Here is an 18,291-nt window from a genome sequence, read left to right as displayed (position 1 = left end):
ATACTTGCATAAGAACTAATTTCTAAACCGATACTCATAACTTTCAACTTAAAAAATTCTTTAAATAAAATTTAAAAAAATATTTTATGTTGATTGAGTCAATAAATGGGCTAATGGGCTAAAGAAAATAGCAAAATTTAAATTTTTATTCCTTCCACCCGTAGTCTTATCACTTGCATTTAATCTTTTGATTAATACATCATTTTTAAATCAAAAGTTTACTTTTCTCTGATCAAACATGACCAAATTATGAAGCTTAGAGTTGCATTATTAGGCAGTCAAGAATCAACTTGAAGAAATGCAGGATGTTGATTTGTGAATCTTTCTCAAATCGGCAATTGAAATGGTCCAAATTTATCTAAAGTGAAACAATATAAGGTCTAAAAATTTCTCAATTTTAAACATAGAAGAATAAAGCTTTTTAATTGTTCAAAATTAGTATTTCGAAAATATTTTACTGAAACTTTTTCAGTAAAGTATTAAACTATTACCAAAATATTTATAATCATTTAAAATTTGTATCTTACCCAGCATTACATTTATTGACAAGCAATTCAATATTTAATTCTTTACTTGATTTAGAGCAATTATCCAAATTGAAGTAAATGATTTTTTTTTCTAATTACCTAAAAATCAGGATCACAATTGTGAAGAATATCTATTATGTACAACTGTTTTTCATTTTAAAAAAATAACTACTGTAATAACTATTAAGAATTTGAGTTTTTTTTTTTTTAAATCTTCCTTGTTTTTTGTTTTTTTATTGATTTCATCTAAGCATTGATAGAAATATGAAATTAAAATGATAAATTCATGTTCTAGGAATTAATGTTTAAATAGAATTAATGACAAAAATCTAACATTCCTTCTGGAATCTAATTAATCCAAAATTAACACTCCATGAAGACCTGAAAAAAATACCAGGCTCTTGATATTATAAATAAAGTAGCATTCAATAATTTAATTTAATTCACATTCACAATCAGTTAATAAATCTTCCATAAAGAAATTCGTAATATAACAATACATCAGATTTTTAAAAAAATCTTTCTTCTTTGTTATACTAGAAATTTAGCTTTGTTACCCACACTATGTCAATATTATCTTTTGATAAATCGTTCCACTAAAAGTTTCTGATACAAAAATCGTTTTGAGAAAGTAGTTTCAATGCGCTTTGATAAATCACATATGTTCGTGGGTAATCAAATAAAGGGGACCTGATCTGTCTTTTTTCTATTTATTATACCTAAAGCAGCTACTGACGAAGACATCTGAAGCACATTAACATAACATCACAAAAGCACGCGCACACACAGCAACAGGAGACACATCCGTTACATCTCTAATAGGCATTACAAAATTCTGAATCATAAAGTAATAAAAAAGAAGCGTATCAAAGTTCAACAGAAACTGCGCATGCGCCGGTTTCCTGATGACTACAGCTGGAATAGGGGAAAGGCGTCTCTAAGACGGAACATCCCGGCCCCCGTTGGACAGTTGTCCAACACCTTCTTCGAAAGGGAGTGGGCAGAGTCTGTTGATACTTCGCCGAAAAATTCCTTTAGGGGTTCTGATGTCTGCGACACGGACTAGTCCATCTGTTCCAGGATATATCCTTTCAATTCGGGCCAAGTTCCATTCCATGGGGCTCTTGCTATTATCCTTCAGGAGTACCAGCTGTCCGGGTTTGATGTTCAGTTCAGGTAGTTTCCATTTAGCTCGAGACTGCAAGGAGTTGAGATATTCTTGACTCCATCTTTTCCAAAATTTGGATCTAAGAGACTGGATGAGAGACCATCTAGAAGATAAAGAAATGTTAGTCAAGGAATCACTGGGTTCTGGTATTGACAACAGTGGTGCTCCCACCAAAAAATGGCCAGGTGTCAAAGGTTGAATATCAGCTGGATCGGCAGAAAGAGGACACAGTGGTCTTGAATTCAAAACTGCTTCAATCTTTGTCACCAGCGTAGTAAGCTCTTCAAAAGTCAACACTGTTGATTTAGTCACCTTCAACAAGATCCGTTTCATAGCTCCAATATTTGCCTCCCATAATCCACCGAAGTGAGGAGATGCTGGAGGTATGAAGTTCCACACTATACCTTCCTTGGCACAAAATCTTTGCACGGAATCCGATTTGCATGCTTTTAGCAGAGAATCCAAAATATTTTTTGCGCCCTTAAAATTAGTGGCATTATCACTCCATATGATTGAGGGTTTTGACCGCCTAGCTATGAATCTCCTAAGACAAGCTAAAAAACTCTCAGTAGTCAAATCAGACACTACTTCAAAATGAGTAGCTCTTGTACTAAAACATATGAAAATTGCAATGTATGATTTTAAAGTCACCCTAGATCTTTTTAGATTAGGTTTAGTAATTATGGGACCAGCGAAATCGAGTCCCACCTTTTCAAATGGTCGAGATGGGATAACTCGATCTCTTGGTAAATCGCCCATCATCTGTTGAATAGTTTTATTTTTTACTCTAAAACAGGTTAAGCATCTTTTGATTACACTTTTTACTTTGGCTTGACCAGCTGGTATCCAGTATTGCTGTCTAATTAAATACAGAGTAGTTTGAACACCGGAGTGGAGTGCTTTTTTATGAAAGTATTCTATAAGTGTATCTGTGAAATGGTGTTTCTTTGGTAAGAGTAGAGGAAATTTTTGTGAATCTGGAAGATCAGAAAATTTTAATCTTCCGCCTACTCTTAACAGTTCATCATTATCTAAGAATACATTTAAGTTCAGAAGGGGATTATTCTTTGGAAGAACTTTATTCCTTTTTAGACAATTTATTTCAAATTCAAACTCTCTCATTTGTATAATTTTTATTAAAGATTTTGTAGCATTTTGTAATTCTTTTACATTTAAATGATCTTTCTTTCTGTTTTGCAGAGCTGATTTACAATTATGTAAGAATCTTAAACACCATGCAGTTACTCTTATTAATTTGCCAAAAGAAGAATATCTTTTAATCAAATCATCATTTAATGGATTTACTTTTGCTATTGTAGAACTTATTAGAACATTCTTTTTCAATTCTAAATTGTCTGCGTCTTCTTTGATATTTGTCTCATTATTTATTTTAGCTAATTTAGGCCATTTACATTCATTTTTTAACAACCAATTTGGCCCATGCCACCAGAAGTTAGAGTTTCTCAGTTCATGTACCGTTAACCCTCTTGATATTAGATCAGCCGGATTATCAGTTCCAGGAGTGTGATTCCATTCAGTGGGATTGGTTATATTTTGTATTTCTTTAATTCTGTTTTTTACGAACACTTTAAATCTTTCAGGGTCACCCTTCATCCAATAGTAAAAAATTGAAGAGTCAGTCCAGAAGAATCGTGTAACAGGAAAGTTAATGCACTTAACTATTTTACAGCCTAGTCTTGCTGCTAAAAGAGCACCCATTAGTTCTAATCTTGGGATCGAAAGTGTCTTTAGAGGGGCTACTCTACTTTTTGAAGCGACCAAATTTGATTTGATTTCCCCGTTTTTCAATAAGACTCTAATGTACGCTACAGTTCCATATGCCCTCTTAGAGGCGTCGGAGAAACAATGTAGTTGAGCTTCAACTATTTCATTGGTTTTCGCTTCGGCGAAAAAATATCTAGGTATTTTAATAAGATGCAAATTTTTTATTTCTTCGCACCATTCATTTATTTTAGTGGTCAGTGTTTTCGGGAGAGGGTCATCCCAGTCTAATCCCAAGCACCAAATATCCTGTATTAGACATTTTATCTTGATGGTAAAAGGTCCTAAAAACCCCACTGGATCAAAAATGCGTCCAGCTACTTGAAGAACATATCGTTTGGAATTTATCTTTTTAGACAGGAATTTCTCTAAGCTTCGAGTGTCAAACTGGAATATATCTAAATCGGAATCCCAGGCCAATCCTAGCACTTTACAAGGAGTTAAAGCAGAGTTATCATTAATTGAATATTTTTCTTCATCTATTTCTAAACCCGCCTCTCTCCATTTATCACGAAGCTCAACTGAGTTAGTTTTCCATTTCCTTAATTCCATGCTCGCTTCTTTAAAGATGTTATAACATTCTAGGCTTATTTTAAAAGCTGAATCAAAGTCTCTTTGGCTACAGATTAAATCGTCGACATACAATGATTTTTCTAGCATTTGACAGGTATTAGAAAATTGTTCTACATACCTCTTTAGATGGTATTGGATTGTAGCTGCAAGGAGAAAGGGGCTTGATTTGACACCGAAAAGAACTCGAGTCATCTTGAAAATTTCCTCTTCTTCCTTTTCCGGATCTTCCGTCCAGAAGAAACTAGTATAATTCTGATCTTCTTCGGCAATCTGTATTTGCAGAAAGGCCTTCTTTATGTCGGCAGTTATGGCAACAGCCTGTTCTCTAAAACCTATTAAAATCTCAAAAAGATCTGGAATGAGATTGATACCAGTATGTAAACAATCATTTAACGACAACTGTCCTTTCGCATGAGAACTTGCGTCAAATACCACTCTCAAACGAGTGGTAGTTTTATCTTCCCTTATTACCGCCCTGTGAGGCAAATAAAATGAAGGTTTTTCTTCTTCACATGTTATAACTTTCTTAATGATACCTTCTTTTAAATGATCTTCAATAACAGCTTTATAATCTAAAAACAATGAATTATCTTTAATAAATTTTGATTTTAAATGCGAAAACCTCCTTTTAGCCACTTCAAAGTTATTAGCTAAATATTCTTTCATATTTGTTTTCCAAGGAAACTTTACAGTATATCTTTTATTTTGATAAACAATATTTTCTTCAAATTGTTTCATAATTTCTTTATCTACAGTATGTTTTTCGAAATCATCCTCTTCAACCCCTTCTACCCCTAAATTCTCAAGATCCCAAAATTGTTTAAGTTGGTCCGAAATATCCTTTTCATCTACTACAATCTTCATGGTCATTAAATCATTTGATAAACCTACGTGACCTTGCAAGCACCAACCAAAAATTGTTTCAGTCGCTACCAGTTTGTTATTTAATCTTTTTATTCTGCCTGAAACGATTTCATAATAATAATCTACACCAATTAATATTGAGATATTCTTGCCTCTATTATCAATATTATCAGCTAGCTGTAAATGCTTCAATTTATTGTACGTTTTAGTAATATTGTTGTTAGGTGCAGGAAGAGTAGTGGCTGAAATGTTTTCTGTAACCAAAGCTTCTACTTCAATACGTAAAGAGGGATCCTCACGGTTTTTTAATTCTACTCTCACTATATTTATTGTAAGAATGTTCCTTTGCTTGTTTAGCGCCAAAAGAGTATACCGATAAAGATTCTTTTCTTATTACTTTTAACTTTAATTTTTCTAAAACTTCACGTGTTATAAATGTTCTCATACTTCCATTATCTAACATTAGTCGTACTGTTTCAAATTCGTTTGTTTCATCATTGCGTACTAGGGCTGCACATGTTTGAAGAAATATATTACCGCGAGAAAAGTTTGTTTTGTTTTTATCGTAATGTGAAATTGCGGTAATTACGTTCTTATTATCTTTATTTAAATCGGACATGTTAGATTCTGCTTGAAAGCAAATAGATTTATTATGCTTCTTTCCACATATTTCACATGTCAAATATCTTCTCTGGCGGCATTCATTAACTCGATGTTTTGGCTTCAAGCATAAAAAACATCTGCCATCTTGTTTTAAAACACCTAGTTTCGTTTCTAAGTCGGTTTGAGAACATAACTCCGATCGATGCTCTCCTTTACAATATAAACAATTTTCGTTTAATGCTGACGCGGAAAAACATTGAAGATCTTTCGGTTTTGCGCTTGACCTTGGACTTCGCAATATATCATGCGAGCTAGCTGTGTTTCGACTGAAGTTGTTGAAAGGATTCTGTTTCGCTTTCGGGAGCGAATTTTCTTTGCGTCTATCGCCTTTTGAGGTATGCATAAACGCAGAGGATTCTCTACATTCAATTTCAATTCTTAAAAAATTTAGTAATTCAGTTACATTAAATTCGAACTTCACCGAATTATCAACTTTTTTTCTATTAAATTCAAGGACAAGATCTTCGGGAATCAATTTAATTAAAATGGGATAGAGTAAATGCCCATACATCTCTGAAGTAACTTTTAATGATTCTAAACTTCTTAAGTTTATCTCTACGGTATCATATAACTTCCTAAGACCATAAATATTATTTGAATCAGTTACTGGTACAAGATTTAGTAGTTTTGACATGTGTGCGTTAATAACCAGTTCTTCTCTGCCAAATCTTTGTTTCAACAATTTTAAAGCCTGATCATAATTCTCGTCTGAGAGCGCAAAGCCATTAACCGCAATAGCGGCCGCACCCCCTAATAGTGACTTTAAATATGAGAATTTATCTATTTTTGACAGAGATTTGTTATTATCAATAGAATTTTGAAATTGATTCCAAAATTCTAACCAGCAACAGGGGTCTCCATAATATTTTTCAATTGTAAGTTTAGGCAATTTTATGGTCTTAAAATTATATTCGTTTACAGGTACGATGGCTGAACTTTCCTGAGTGTTGTTTATTGCATCTAAATTAGGATTTCCTGTAGCGCCTAATAAAGAAACATTTGATGATATTGATTGGCGCTCTGATTCGTCTTGTAAACATTTTAATTGCGCTGATAACTTGGACAAACAAACTATGATTTTTTCATTGTATTCGAAAGCCGACTCAATTTCGGTTTCGAATTCCTTATCATCTTTGATTAGATTTTGTATAAGTTTATCATAGTCTTTTAACTGTGTAGACGATATATTCAAATAATTTAAGGCCTCTTGCAAATCTTTGGTGGTAAGAGAATCTATTTTCTCTTCCAAATCGCTATTAATTTTGTTAATGTACTTTGTAACTGAAGATCTATGCAAACCTCTGGTTTTTCTCAATTTAGAAAGTTCATCCATCGTTCTTATATTTAATATTCAAAAACTCCAAATTAAAATTGTATTTCTAATACATCAAATTTCAATATCAATTTTAGATTTATTCATGCATTATCAATCAATATTTCAATAGTATTCTATCAGTAACCAATATCTTTAAAGCGAATATAGTATTAATATGTAACAAAAATTCAACTTCAAATATAAAAATCAAATTTCACTATATTGTTACATTCATTCCTTTTAACTTCGGACATTCCAATCCATGAAATTAAATTATTTTAAATGTCCGAGTTTCTCTTAAATAAAGGAAAATATTCGCTCACCTTTCTGGTTACTGATTCCTTTCGATCTTCATAGCTGCTTTTCCATTAGATCAGGCCCCACGTTGGGCGCCAAAATGCTCGTGGGTAATCAAATAAAGGGGACCTGATCTGTCTTTTTTCTATTTATTATACCTAAAGCAGCTACTGACGAAGACATCTGAAGCACATTAACATAACATCACAAAAGCACGCGCACACACATCAACAGGAGACACATCCGTTACATCTCTAATAGGCATTACAAAATTCTGAATCATAAAGTAATAAAAAAGAAGCGTATCAAAGTTCAACAGAAACTGCGCATGCGCCGGTTTCCTGATGACTACAGCTGGAATAGGGGAAAGGCGTCTCTAAGACGGAACAACATATAAAAATTTTCTTTTATTTCTTATTTTAAGTTATTTACTGATATAGTTCAATTTTTCTTTAATATTTTACCTGAGGAAAATAAATATAGAATTTTTATCAACATAAGCAAATATTATCATCAGTCTCTCATAAGACAGAATATTTACCTGGATATGGGATATTGATGCGGAATATTTTATTTACAATATTCAGGCTGAGTTTATGGTGAGATAATCTTTATTTTTGTAAAGCGTTTGTTTGAAACCCACATTTATTTTGTGAAAATATTGCGCTGCAGATTTATAACTAAATGTTTAGTTTCGTCTAATCTTCGATCGTCGATTAATCTTTCCGACAGAAAAATTCAATTATGTATAGAGCCCATTAATTATTTTTATTTCCCTACCACAGCAGAATGTTAGCAAAATACGAAATAGTGGGAGAAATGCGTGACCGATCAGCATAAATTTTCGATTCAAGAAATCAATATGAAAAAGCACCACTCTTTGACCTTTACCTGTGACTTTTGGTGCAGGGGATTGTTGGATTCATTGAACCGGCATCATCGTCATGATATCAAAAAATTCAACATTGTCACTTAAAGTCATTTTAAGCAAACAGTCAAGTCGGTTCAAATTTGTCAATGATAAGTCTTCGGACTGCAAAACTCTTTGAATGTTTTTGAGATAATTATTAAAATTCTTAGACATCAGATATCCTTGTCACTTTCTTTGATCTTTTCTCTTATCTTTTGATCTTTTCTCTTTACTTTGCATGATTTTAGATTACATTAGATTCGTTAGATCCTCACCATCGCCTCTATATCAAAACATTGAATTTTGTTGTATTGAGTTAAATATCATGTCGGTTCAAATTTCCAATTCAGACAGCAAGCGGATAAGAATCAAACGACAAAATTCTACAATTTTTTCTCTTCGGTTTATCTTTTTGATAATTATCGAAAATTCTCAGACACCAGATTTCCTTCCAGTTTTCTTTGATCATTTCTCTTGACGTCTGATGCATGATTTTAGATTACATCAGATTTCTTTGATCCTCGCTATCGCCACAATATCAGAATATTGCATTTTGTTGCATTGAGTAAACTGTCATGTCTATCAAATTTCCTTAAGTGTTCAGACAGAAAACTATTATTCCTACAAAACATTTTAGACAAAATACAACACAGTCTTTATGATAATTATCAAAAATTCTCAGACACTAGATTTCCTTCCAGTTTTCTTTGATCATTTCTCTTGACGTCTGATGCATGATTTTAGATTACATCAGATTTCTTTGATCCTTTCCTGATAAAGTATATAAAGTATTAGTATATATATTAATTTGAAGACAATATCAGAATATTGCATTTTGTTGCATTGAGTAAACTGTCATGTCTATCAAATTTCCTTAAGTGTTCAGACAGAAAACTATTATTCCTACAAAACATTTTAGACAAAATACAACACAGTCTTTATGATAATTATCAAAAATTCTCAGACACTAGATTTCCTTGTAATAATCTCTGATCCCTTCTTTTGTCTTTTGGTGCATGATTTTAGATTACATCAGATTCGTTAGATCATTGCCATCATATAACTTCACAAAATTGCTTTTGCTATATTCAGTGAACTGACTTGTAGGTCAGATTTTCTAGTTAAGTTTTCTGGCAGCAAGTGGTTAAGTTTCAAAAGATAAAATTCAGCAAGTTTTCAATCTCAACTGATTTTTGCGATAATTATCAGAAAAATTCAGTGATTAACTGTCGTAAATGTTGACATTATTCCTGAAAAATTTTCTCTCAGTTTATGGAATTCTTGTATATCCTTTTTAAGGTCCACAGAAAGCATTAATTCAAAATATACCACAATTCTCTTCAAAGGGTACATTCAAATGGTAATTCGTATATTGAAAATATACTTAATTCTGAAATACTTTCAAATTAAATTAGTTAGTTATTGAAGTATTTAGAATGGTTTTATTCTAGCAATTTATATACACATATCAATGTCGAGTCAATTTATATACTAAAAACATACTAAATGTCCAGCTTTTCGAAGTTATACTTATTTTAAAAGAATTTAAAATTTCGATTTGAAAGAATGTTTCTAGTTTTTTCTTCGGCATGTAATTCTAAATTTTTAATTTCTACAGAAAGCGTTTTAACATACATTTACTTATTGCAATTTGTTATTAAAATTTTCAAATTACCTGAATAATATTAGGATAAAATATATTTCATTTAGAACAATTTTCTTATTCGTAATAGAAAAAACAAGTACACAATAGGTCTGCTTCAGTGAAATGTTAATTTAAACTTTTGCAACCTATATTTATTCATTCAAGCTTAAATGAATGTCTGACATTCAATTAAACGAAACAGTAATATGGTTACAGTTTATAATTAAAAAGAATTGACTCAACTATATTGAATTAAATTGTTCGAACGTTAAAGCAAAACTGAACGATATTTGGTTGCGAAAGTTAATGGTTTCATTTCAATGATTTTTCAGTGAATCAAATAATATCTCAGTTTCTCAATAAAATATTATCTTTCAACGTTATATCCAAAAGTAGTTTGAACGGCAGTAAAGGCGTAATTAAAGGATGTCAACATGCTATAGTGTTTTGATCTTTTTTGTCAAGCCATGATAAGCGCTATTGTTATTTAATATTAAGGTGAAAGTTTGAAATCCTTTGGATTTCGTAAACTTAGTCCATAGAATATCCAAGGTATTGGTTATATTGAATCTATTCTTATGAGTTGTAAGTTTTCACACTGATCTAACGTTATAAAGATTGCAGTATATCGCTTAACTTCTGTCCTTGCTATCTGACCGTAGTTCAAAATTACAGGGCCCATCTTAATATAATTTTTGTATAGCTTCAATTTGGAACTCGAATCAAACTGTAACGCCATCCATTAATCAGAAATTCTTAGAATACTGCTGAATATCTAATGCAAACTGTTAAATGAGTTTTTGGCCACGTAGCGAAAGAAGCTGTACTTTGTTGACCGCACTACGTCATTTCTAAGCCTCTCTACAATATTGCTGCTGTTCTTAGGGCAAATATTTAAGAAAACTGTAAAAGTTAAACTTTAAAACATCAAGCAGCAGAGTTCTTAATTTCTTATAAAGCAAATCCATCTATTTCTTTGTCAATTTTTTGTCATTTAATTAGTAATTTATAGCTTCTTTGCTCGAATTATTAATAATGCTTTTTTAATAATCACTGTTCATAATTTTTACGAGTAGCCAGTGGTTATAGAAATATTTCAATCTTTGTTAAATCAATGTACTCTATTATTTTCAAATATAATTTTTTTGTATTTTTTGTCTTCAAGTAATTTATTGTTAACTTCATATCGTATAATGCACTACTTATAAAGAATGCAAATATATATATAGAGAGAAGATGAATATCCTCAAACAATTTGAAGCAGAAATTAATTAATCATCGCAAAGCATGTTAAACTAGACTAGATTATCATCTACGGAAGTAATTTATGGATTCGCGATTATTAAATGACACTCTCAATAATGTGAAAGTTAAAATTACCCATGGGAACATCCTTGTATTGTATGACACAACTCTAAAATTTAATTAATAAATTTATCAAGTTTAAAATGCATTTTTTTCATAGATATATTAATTCTAAGCATGCTTTAATTAAATTTATTAAACTGTCGCTGTTACCAAAGTAATATTTATAATAGTTAAAGAATTGATTTTTCTAATATTATAAAGAAACATTTTTATTTAAAAATTAATTTAATATTTAAGAATTAAATATCTTAATATCTTGAAAGATTAAGTTTTGCTCATAATATCAGTTTATAATTTACTGAACTTTCATTAATTATCGGGGATTTTTCTGACAAATGGTTTTATCATGATCGAAACATCTTTATGAAATATAGTTCATTGCAAATCTCTGTATACTACTGTAGACAGAAGACAAAAATCTATTCAACCTTTTGAATTAATTGAATTACTATGAATTGTGACATTTATGATTTAGTGATTCTCTAGAAGATGAAAATGCTCTTTATCTTTATATCTTCTTTGGAAACTCTAATAAATCATGCTTTCTTTGCAGATTATTCTGCTACTTTTCAATGAAATTATTTTGAGGATTATTAATATAATCATTTCTTTTCGAGATATTTGGTGACAATGAGCGATACATCATTGCCATCTATTATGCTTTAGCGCCAACTTAGAAAAATAAAAATTTTCAATCAATCAGGCTTGTGAAAATTTAATTCCATTATGCTATGATAACAAGAACCACAATTAAGCTTTCCATGCATGACTTTTCTTAAGCTTCACTATAATCTTAGAGATAAAAGCCAACTTAATTAAAATTCGATGGACCCTTTTTCAAAAAAACAATTAGTGAATGTAATAGTTAGAGCCATTTTAATGATTAAAGTCCTATCTAATTGGGAATAAAATAATCAAGAACTCAATTATTTTCATATGATCTTTTCAATTAAGTATGTTAAATATTCCGTTAAAATTTCCTGTATGCTTTAAAAAGTAATTTTAAATTAATTTTCTTTAAGAAGCGAAATTATCTGAAAAAAAGTAAAATAAAAACTGTATTTAAAAGATATGAAAATGAGTTTTTTATGATAAAACATACAATAAATGCATGATAGAATTTTTAACTCAATTACTACAATTAACTTAATACTAAGTTAAATTTAAGGCATAACATTTTATTACACTTTCGCTTAATTTTCGTTGACACAAATTTCAACTTCATAGCAAATTAATATCAGATAATTTGAGAGAATAATTTTCAGCTAAATAATTTTATAGCGGAACATAAGAATTTATTAAGTATGTTATACTTACAATGTAAAGATGACAATAAATGATAGAATGAATAATAACGTAGAGTCCATATACTTTATTACTATGCAAAGTATGCAAATAAAGAGCCCATTATCTTTATTATAGGAGAAGAAGATAATTATATATGTATGTTTTTGGAAAATTTTAAGAAAACAATTTGCTTAAAAAAACAGCTAATCTCAAAGACTTTTAATTGTAATAATAGTGTTTTGATAAAATTAAAACGAGCTAATTTAATAAAAAACAATAAGTTTTCATCCTATTTTAATGACTTCTTATATATTCTGCCCAAATCGGGGGATATATAATATAATATATCGTCCTAAATCGTGGGATATTCCTGATCAATTTGTGATGAATATAATTGGAAATGGGGATTCTAAAATGATTATTCCATTAATAAAATTTAAAAAAAATATTTATAATTTAAAAATGGAAAAAGAAATGGTTATAATTATTGGAAATAATATTTAAAATAGTGATATTGTTATTGCAACTTATAAGTTATGAATCATTTAATTCAAACTATCGGGATTAATTTCCCTTTCTAACCCCAAATAGCAAAGCACTCCTGTTGTCTTGAAAGTTATGCAGAAAATATTTCTTGTTTTCTTGGTAATCAAGAAAAGTAGACTTTCGCGTGAAGTGCGAGCGACCAGTAGCTCGCTAGGAAAAGTAGAACATTTTTTTTTAATGATTAAGCCAAACCCCAACGAGTTTCTTCTGAAATTAGTAGTTTAAGAAGAAAATCTTTTTTGTTATCTTTAAGAAATATTCGTAACTGTGATATGGAATTGCTTATCGAAAATTGTATAAAAATAATGTGTGGCTTAAAGTGAATAAATAGATGAGAATTATTTAGAGAGATTATTAGATGAGAACTAAATAGTCAAGAAAACTGTTTCCTGATTTTTCTTGTGTAGAATCTTCCATTTTTTGCAAACAGGAGCTAACGGCGCAAAAATACTTCGTTAGGGATATGTCGACACAAACGTTCCTATTTAATTCTTATGATATCCATTTTCACAATAGAAAAATCTTCTTTGCAACCTAATTTCTGATTTTAAAGTATTATATTACGCATTTTCTTATTATTTTAGTTTATGAATTATATATTCCCTAGAGTCTCAAAAATATCTTCTTCTTTTGCAGTTGCCGTCGTTATCGCATTCTTCATTTGCTGGGCCCCCTTTCATGCCCAGCGTCTCATGGCAGTCTACATCACCGAACCAACCGAGTCCGACTTCATCATCTACAGTTATCTCACCAATATCTCTGGAGTCTGCTATTACGTGAGTGCAACTATCAATCCCATTCTCTACAGCATTCTGTCCCTCAAGTTCCGGCATGCATTTCGAGACACACTTAGCCGCTGTCTTGGGAGGGGATCTGCCCTCAGACGTCGTGACAGACACCGCACCATGAGTTTTTTCAACAGCACCCTGAAATCTGGCATGGAGATGACAGAAGATTTCACCATCGTCTCAGAGGTACCAGGGCATGAGCACAGCCATGTTAATCACAATGGGGGACATTCCACAGGTAGAAAACAAACCCGTCTCTCCATGGTCAAGAATATGGATTTAATGGCTGGTAACTTCAGCAGCAACAGTCCTCCCAGAAAGAAGACAAGCAGTACCATCAGCAATGCTTCGCTGCAAATGATGGAAGCCTTCGATGATTCCAATATCTCAGAATATATCGATCAAATGAAAGAAACCCAAACTTAAAATGTAGAAGAAATATTGTGTATTACATATCTTCGTCGTCATTTTGTTTTCAGTGGTGTGCATTGTATATTCACTTGCATGAAGTTATATCTCTTAAGTCCTTGCAAAATGTTTTATACACCATATAGGCAACTATTGCTTGTGTGATTAGATTTTAGAAATTTCGTTTTATTTAAAAATATTTCTTACATTTCATTTATTTCATTTCATGTAGAAACTTTTTAAATTAGTTTTATTTTTTCATTTAGTTGAGAGAAGAATTATTTATTTATATAAACCAGTATTTTCTCTGATATATGTATTAATCTTAAGGAATTATTTTAAAAAGGAAAACGTTCCTTTCTTTGGTTATGCAAATACAGCTATTCATGCTCGAAAATTTTGTATATGAAGCATCATGACAGTGACATTAGAAATATCTCATTTCTTTTCTACAGACTTTTTAAACTTTTTAAAAAGATAAGGTTATTTAATGTTAATTATAATTATTATTGATTAATCAATTAAATGCAAAAAATGTTTTCGAAATGCATAAACTTTTCCAACGATCTGAGAAGACTTAATTAAAGCTTATGTCCTTTGAAAAAAAAAAAAAACATTTGAAGAACATATAATTACTTTTCCTCTTTTTAGACATCGTAAAATGCTAGTTTAAATCGATATTTGCTGAAATTATTGTTAGATAATCAGTTAGATACATTTTATTGCTTAATTAATTAGATGACGGAAAATCGTTTTTGAAATATATAGACGCTTTTGATAAGCTTTGAAAACTTATTTAATACACGTATATCCTCTAAAAAAAATAAAGCATATGACAAATGTAATTTCTTTATTTCTTTTTAAACTTCGTAAGATGCTTGATTAAATCATTATTTGTTGAAATTATTATTAGGTAATCAGTTAAATACATGAAAACAGTTTCTTAAAAAATTGCTAAATTATTGATTTTAATTTTTTTTTAAATTTATATTACTAAAAGAGATTTTAGTCTGATTATATAATATTGCACAGCTTTTGAAATAAGCGAATTTAAGATGAAAATAAAAGACCAGAGATAATTTTTGACTATAACAACCATGTTTGCCAAGTGGAATTTAATCAAGTATCAGATGCGTTTTATATTTTTTTAAATGGAGAATACTATCTTTCGCCATATTACATTTAATAATCTAAAGCAATGCGCAATGTCTTAACTCAATTAATTTCAAAAATTAAATCATGAATAACTCCTTATTAAATTAGTAATACTTATTCTACACTTAATTGTCTTGAACCAATATATCATTTAAAAAATACATTTCTTTTTGTAATGAAAATTAACTATTAAAAAATAATCAATAACAAATCTAAAAGAAATGAATACTGTTCCGACCTTTGATATCGAATAATAAGCAATATTACTTATCAGCATCCAAATATCTTTCAGAATATTCAATTACAAAAGACTCTTCTCAGATTTTCAGCAATAGTGAGGCTAATCTGATTGTCACCTTTCCATTTACGCCAAATAAAAGTGTCTTTCTAAATCACTATCCAATAAACAGTGACAACAAGAATGGTAAAACTTATTAAAAAAGGTGTATATCACTATAGTCTGTTGACGCAAATAGCCATCCCAAATTCCTTCCTTAGATTTTTGTTCCAAGAACTTTTATTTTATTTCTCAAATTGGTGGCAATTTTTTTTTTTTTTTGTAATAAACGAAAGGAAATAATAACTTTAAGACACCTTTCAAAGCAAAAAAAAAATTTATTTGATTGCATCTAATGAAATTCAAAGACGGAAAATAACAAGACAAGCCTACTGATTAGCATGTAAGTGACGTAGTCTTAAAATAGAAAGCAAACTTTCATTATTTTGTTGAAGATTATTTTCTGATTTCGTTCCTTTCGGTTAAATAAAAATCCGAAAGCAAAATTAAGATCTTTTTTTAGTTACAGAATTACTTAAAATATTTATTTTCTTCTTAAGCCATCCTATTTTGGCTAAAATAACTCGCACGTTCTCATTTATGAACCAAAGAATAATTTTTAATTCCAAATGTAGTCATAAAAAATAAAATATTAAAATGAAATACTAATTAAAAAATTAACACTCGATATAAATTATAATGTGCTTGGTGAAGAGCATCTGTGAATGAAAAAAAAATCTAGAACAATTTCCTTAATAGTAAACAATTGCAAAATTGGCGACTTCTGAAAAAAAAAAAGACTTAAAGTTTAGCATTTTAATTTTTCATTATAGTATCAAATTATGTAACTTAAAGTAATGAAAATACTTTTAAAAGACAAATTAAATAGCTGATTAGCAATTAATTAGCTGATAGATATAACCTTCGTAAGAACATTAATTTATACCAACAAAGCGTTTTAAAACGCTACATTTCTTATATCTCATACATACAATTATGTGCTATCTCATTCCATATATATTTACATCTGTAGTTAATATGCAAATGCTTACTCTATTTTAAGATGTGTATTTGTGAAATAGTACCATGTTAATTTTCATATGGTAAAAATAATGTGAAATAAACTAAGTTTTAAGTGATCAAATTTGAAATTTTCTGTATCATGTGGCATATATTTTTTAGTGTTTAATTTCATTTTTATATCTTTATTTATTCCTAATTCATTTCGTTTCGATAAAACAATAATTTGATAGTCAGTTGTCATTGTGTTTACCATACATTTCGAAAAAACTTGTTTTATGTATTTATATTTTGCAAATTACATTCATTGTAATTTTATTGTATATAGAAGCTTTGTCTTGTTCTGTACTTGTAGAGTACTTATGATTCAAATAGATTGATTCATATATTTGAAAACATTTCAGTTTATATTTTCATTGAAAAAATCATACAAAATATGTCTATAAATATTAATCAAAACAAAGCATTAATTTTAAGGGTTATAAAATTCATTGAGAAACGTTCTTATTAATACTGTGTTTACAAATTATACGTGTGCTATTAGTAGAATCTCAGTATGGCACTAACAGTTATCATAAATTATTAATTGTGTAGTTCTTTTTAATTAAATGAATTCTGGAATTATTAAAAGAAATATATTATGAATCTAACTGAAAATATGATACATATATTTAGAAGAAAAATACAATATTAGCAAACGATACATTTTTTGAAAACAAATAATTAATCGTCTTTGATGTATTAACAAAAATAAATCAATAAAGAATTAATTCACCTCTAACTGATACCTGTTGTTGAAGTTCTCAAAAAGTCATGCATTTTGTCAAAAACTAAATTAAACTAGCTTATTTTATTAAATAAGTTTTAATGGAAATAATTTTAGTTTGTGAAAAAGAAATTCCAAATAAAAACAACTAATGGGATGCATAAAATAATTTGCAAATATAATTAATAAATATAAAACATTCAAATTTTTTAACTGAAGAGAGACTTTGTGTTCCTGCTTAGAATTTAGAATACACACTAGGATATTTATGCGTTTTTTAATTATAAAAAAATTAAAATATGATATAAAATTGGAACTATCAGTTAACAGATACAAAGTAAATTGCCCAAAATTTTCAAATGTGAGTTTTTTTAAATTGCATTTAAACATAAATTTAATATAAATTTACATTACGTACCACATTCTTAACTAATTTATATCTATAAAACAAGTATTTTTTATGTGAAAGTATATAAGATATTTAAATAATCTGATGATAACTGAATTATTTTGTAGATGTTAAAAGAAACAAAAATTGCAAAGCAGCCTGATTCTTATCTTAAAAACATGCATCTTAAAAATAAACAAATTATAAATTGTTTTTATCTATCTTCACCAGATAATATATATAAAGATGTAGAGAAACATCCATCGAAATCAATCAGTGGAGAATTTTCGGATAGATAGATTATATTTATAACAAACATGCACTTTTGTAATGTAAGCTGCTTTTCCTCAACTATAATTAATCTTGTAATAAATTTATTATGAGCTTTAATTTTTATTTCGCGATACGTATTGTATAAAGCATATTCATCTATTTAATAATGTTTTTGATATATCTTACTCTAATTTTTTTTTCTCTTGATACGGGCTAAAATTTAACTGGATCCTCTAAGAACGTTGTAGACCATAATTCAAGATAAGAATTT

General features: G+C 29.4%; 2 protein-coding genes across 3 annotated transcripts in view; one reads left to right on the top strand and one right to left on the bottom strand.

Annotated features, from left to right (window-relative positions):
- LOC129963691 (pyrokinin-1 receptor-like) overlaps positions 1 to 14,712 on the top strand; it is a 250,266-nt gene extending 235,554 nt beyond the window's left edge. Inside the window, exon 2 of the mRNA XM_056078198.1 lies at positions 13,582 to 14,712. Within this exon, the coding sequence (XP_055934173.1) occupies positions 13,582 to 14,159 (578 nt within the window). The 3' untranslated portion in view covers positions 14,160 to 14,712. The remainder of the gene's footprint in view (positions 1 to 13,581) is intronic.
- On the bottom strand, positions 1,259 to 7,302 carry LOC129963692 (uncharacterized). 2 transcript variants are annotated; one of them, XM_056078199.1, is made up of 2 exons: positions 4,169 to 5,071; positions 1,259 to 1,798 (listed from the first exon to the last, which is right to left on the bottom strand). In XM_056078199.1, the coding sequence occupies exons 1-2, from the start codon at positions 4,918 to 4,920 to the stop codon at positions 1,465 to 1,467; spliced, it is 1,086 nt and encodes a 361-aa protein (XP_055934174.1). In that variant the 5' UTR covers positions 4,921 to 5,071; the 3' UTR covers positions 1,259 to 1,464. The 2 variants fall into 2 exon arrangements, 1 of the variants encoding a protein (XP_055934174.1); XR_008784007.1 differs by lacking the exon at positions 4,169 to 5,071 and adding an exon at positions 7,216 to 7,302 and having other exon boundaries at positions 1,660 to 1,798.
- Positions 14,713 to 18,291: the final 3,579 nt, after the last annotated feature.

Source organism: Argiope bruennichi, chromosome 3, assembly GCF_947563725.1.
Source record: "Argiope bruennichi chromosome 3, qqArgBrue1.1, whole genome shotgun sequence".
In the NCBI taxonomy this organism is placed as follows: Eukaryota; Metazoa; Arthropoda; class Arachnida; order Araneae; family Araneidae; genus Argiope; species Argiope bruennichi.
The sequence above is the reverse complement of the archived record's forward strand: the minus strand, read 5'-3'. Positions and strand labels throughout refer to the sequence as shown.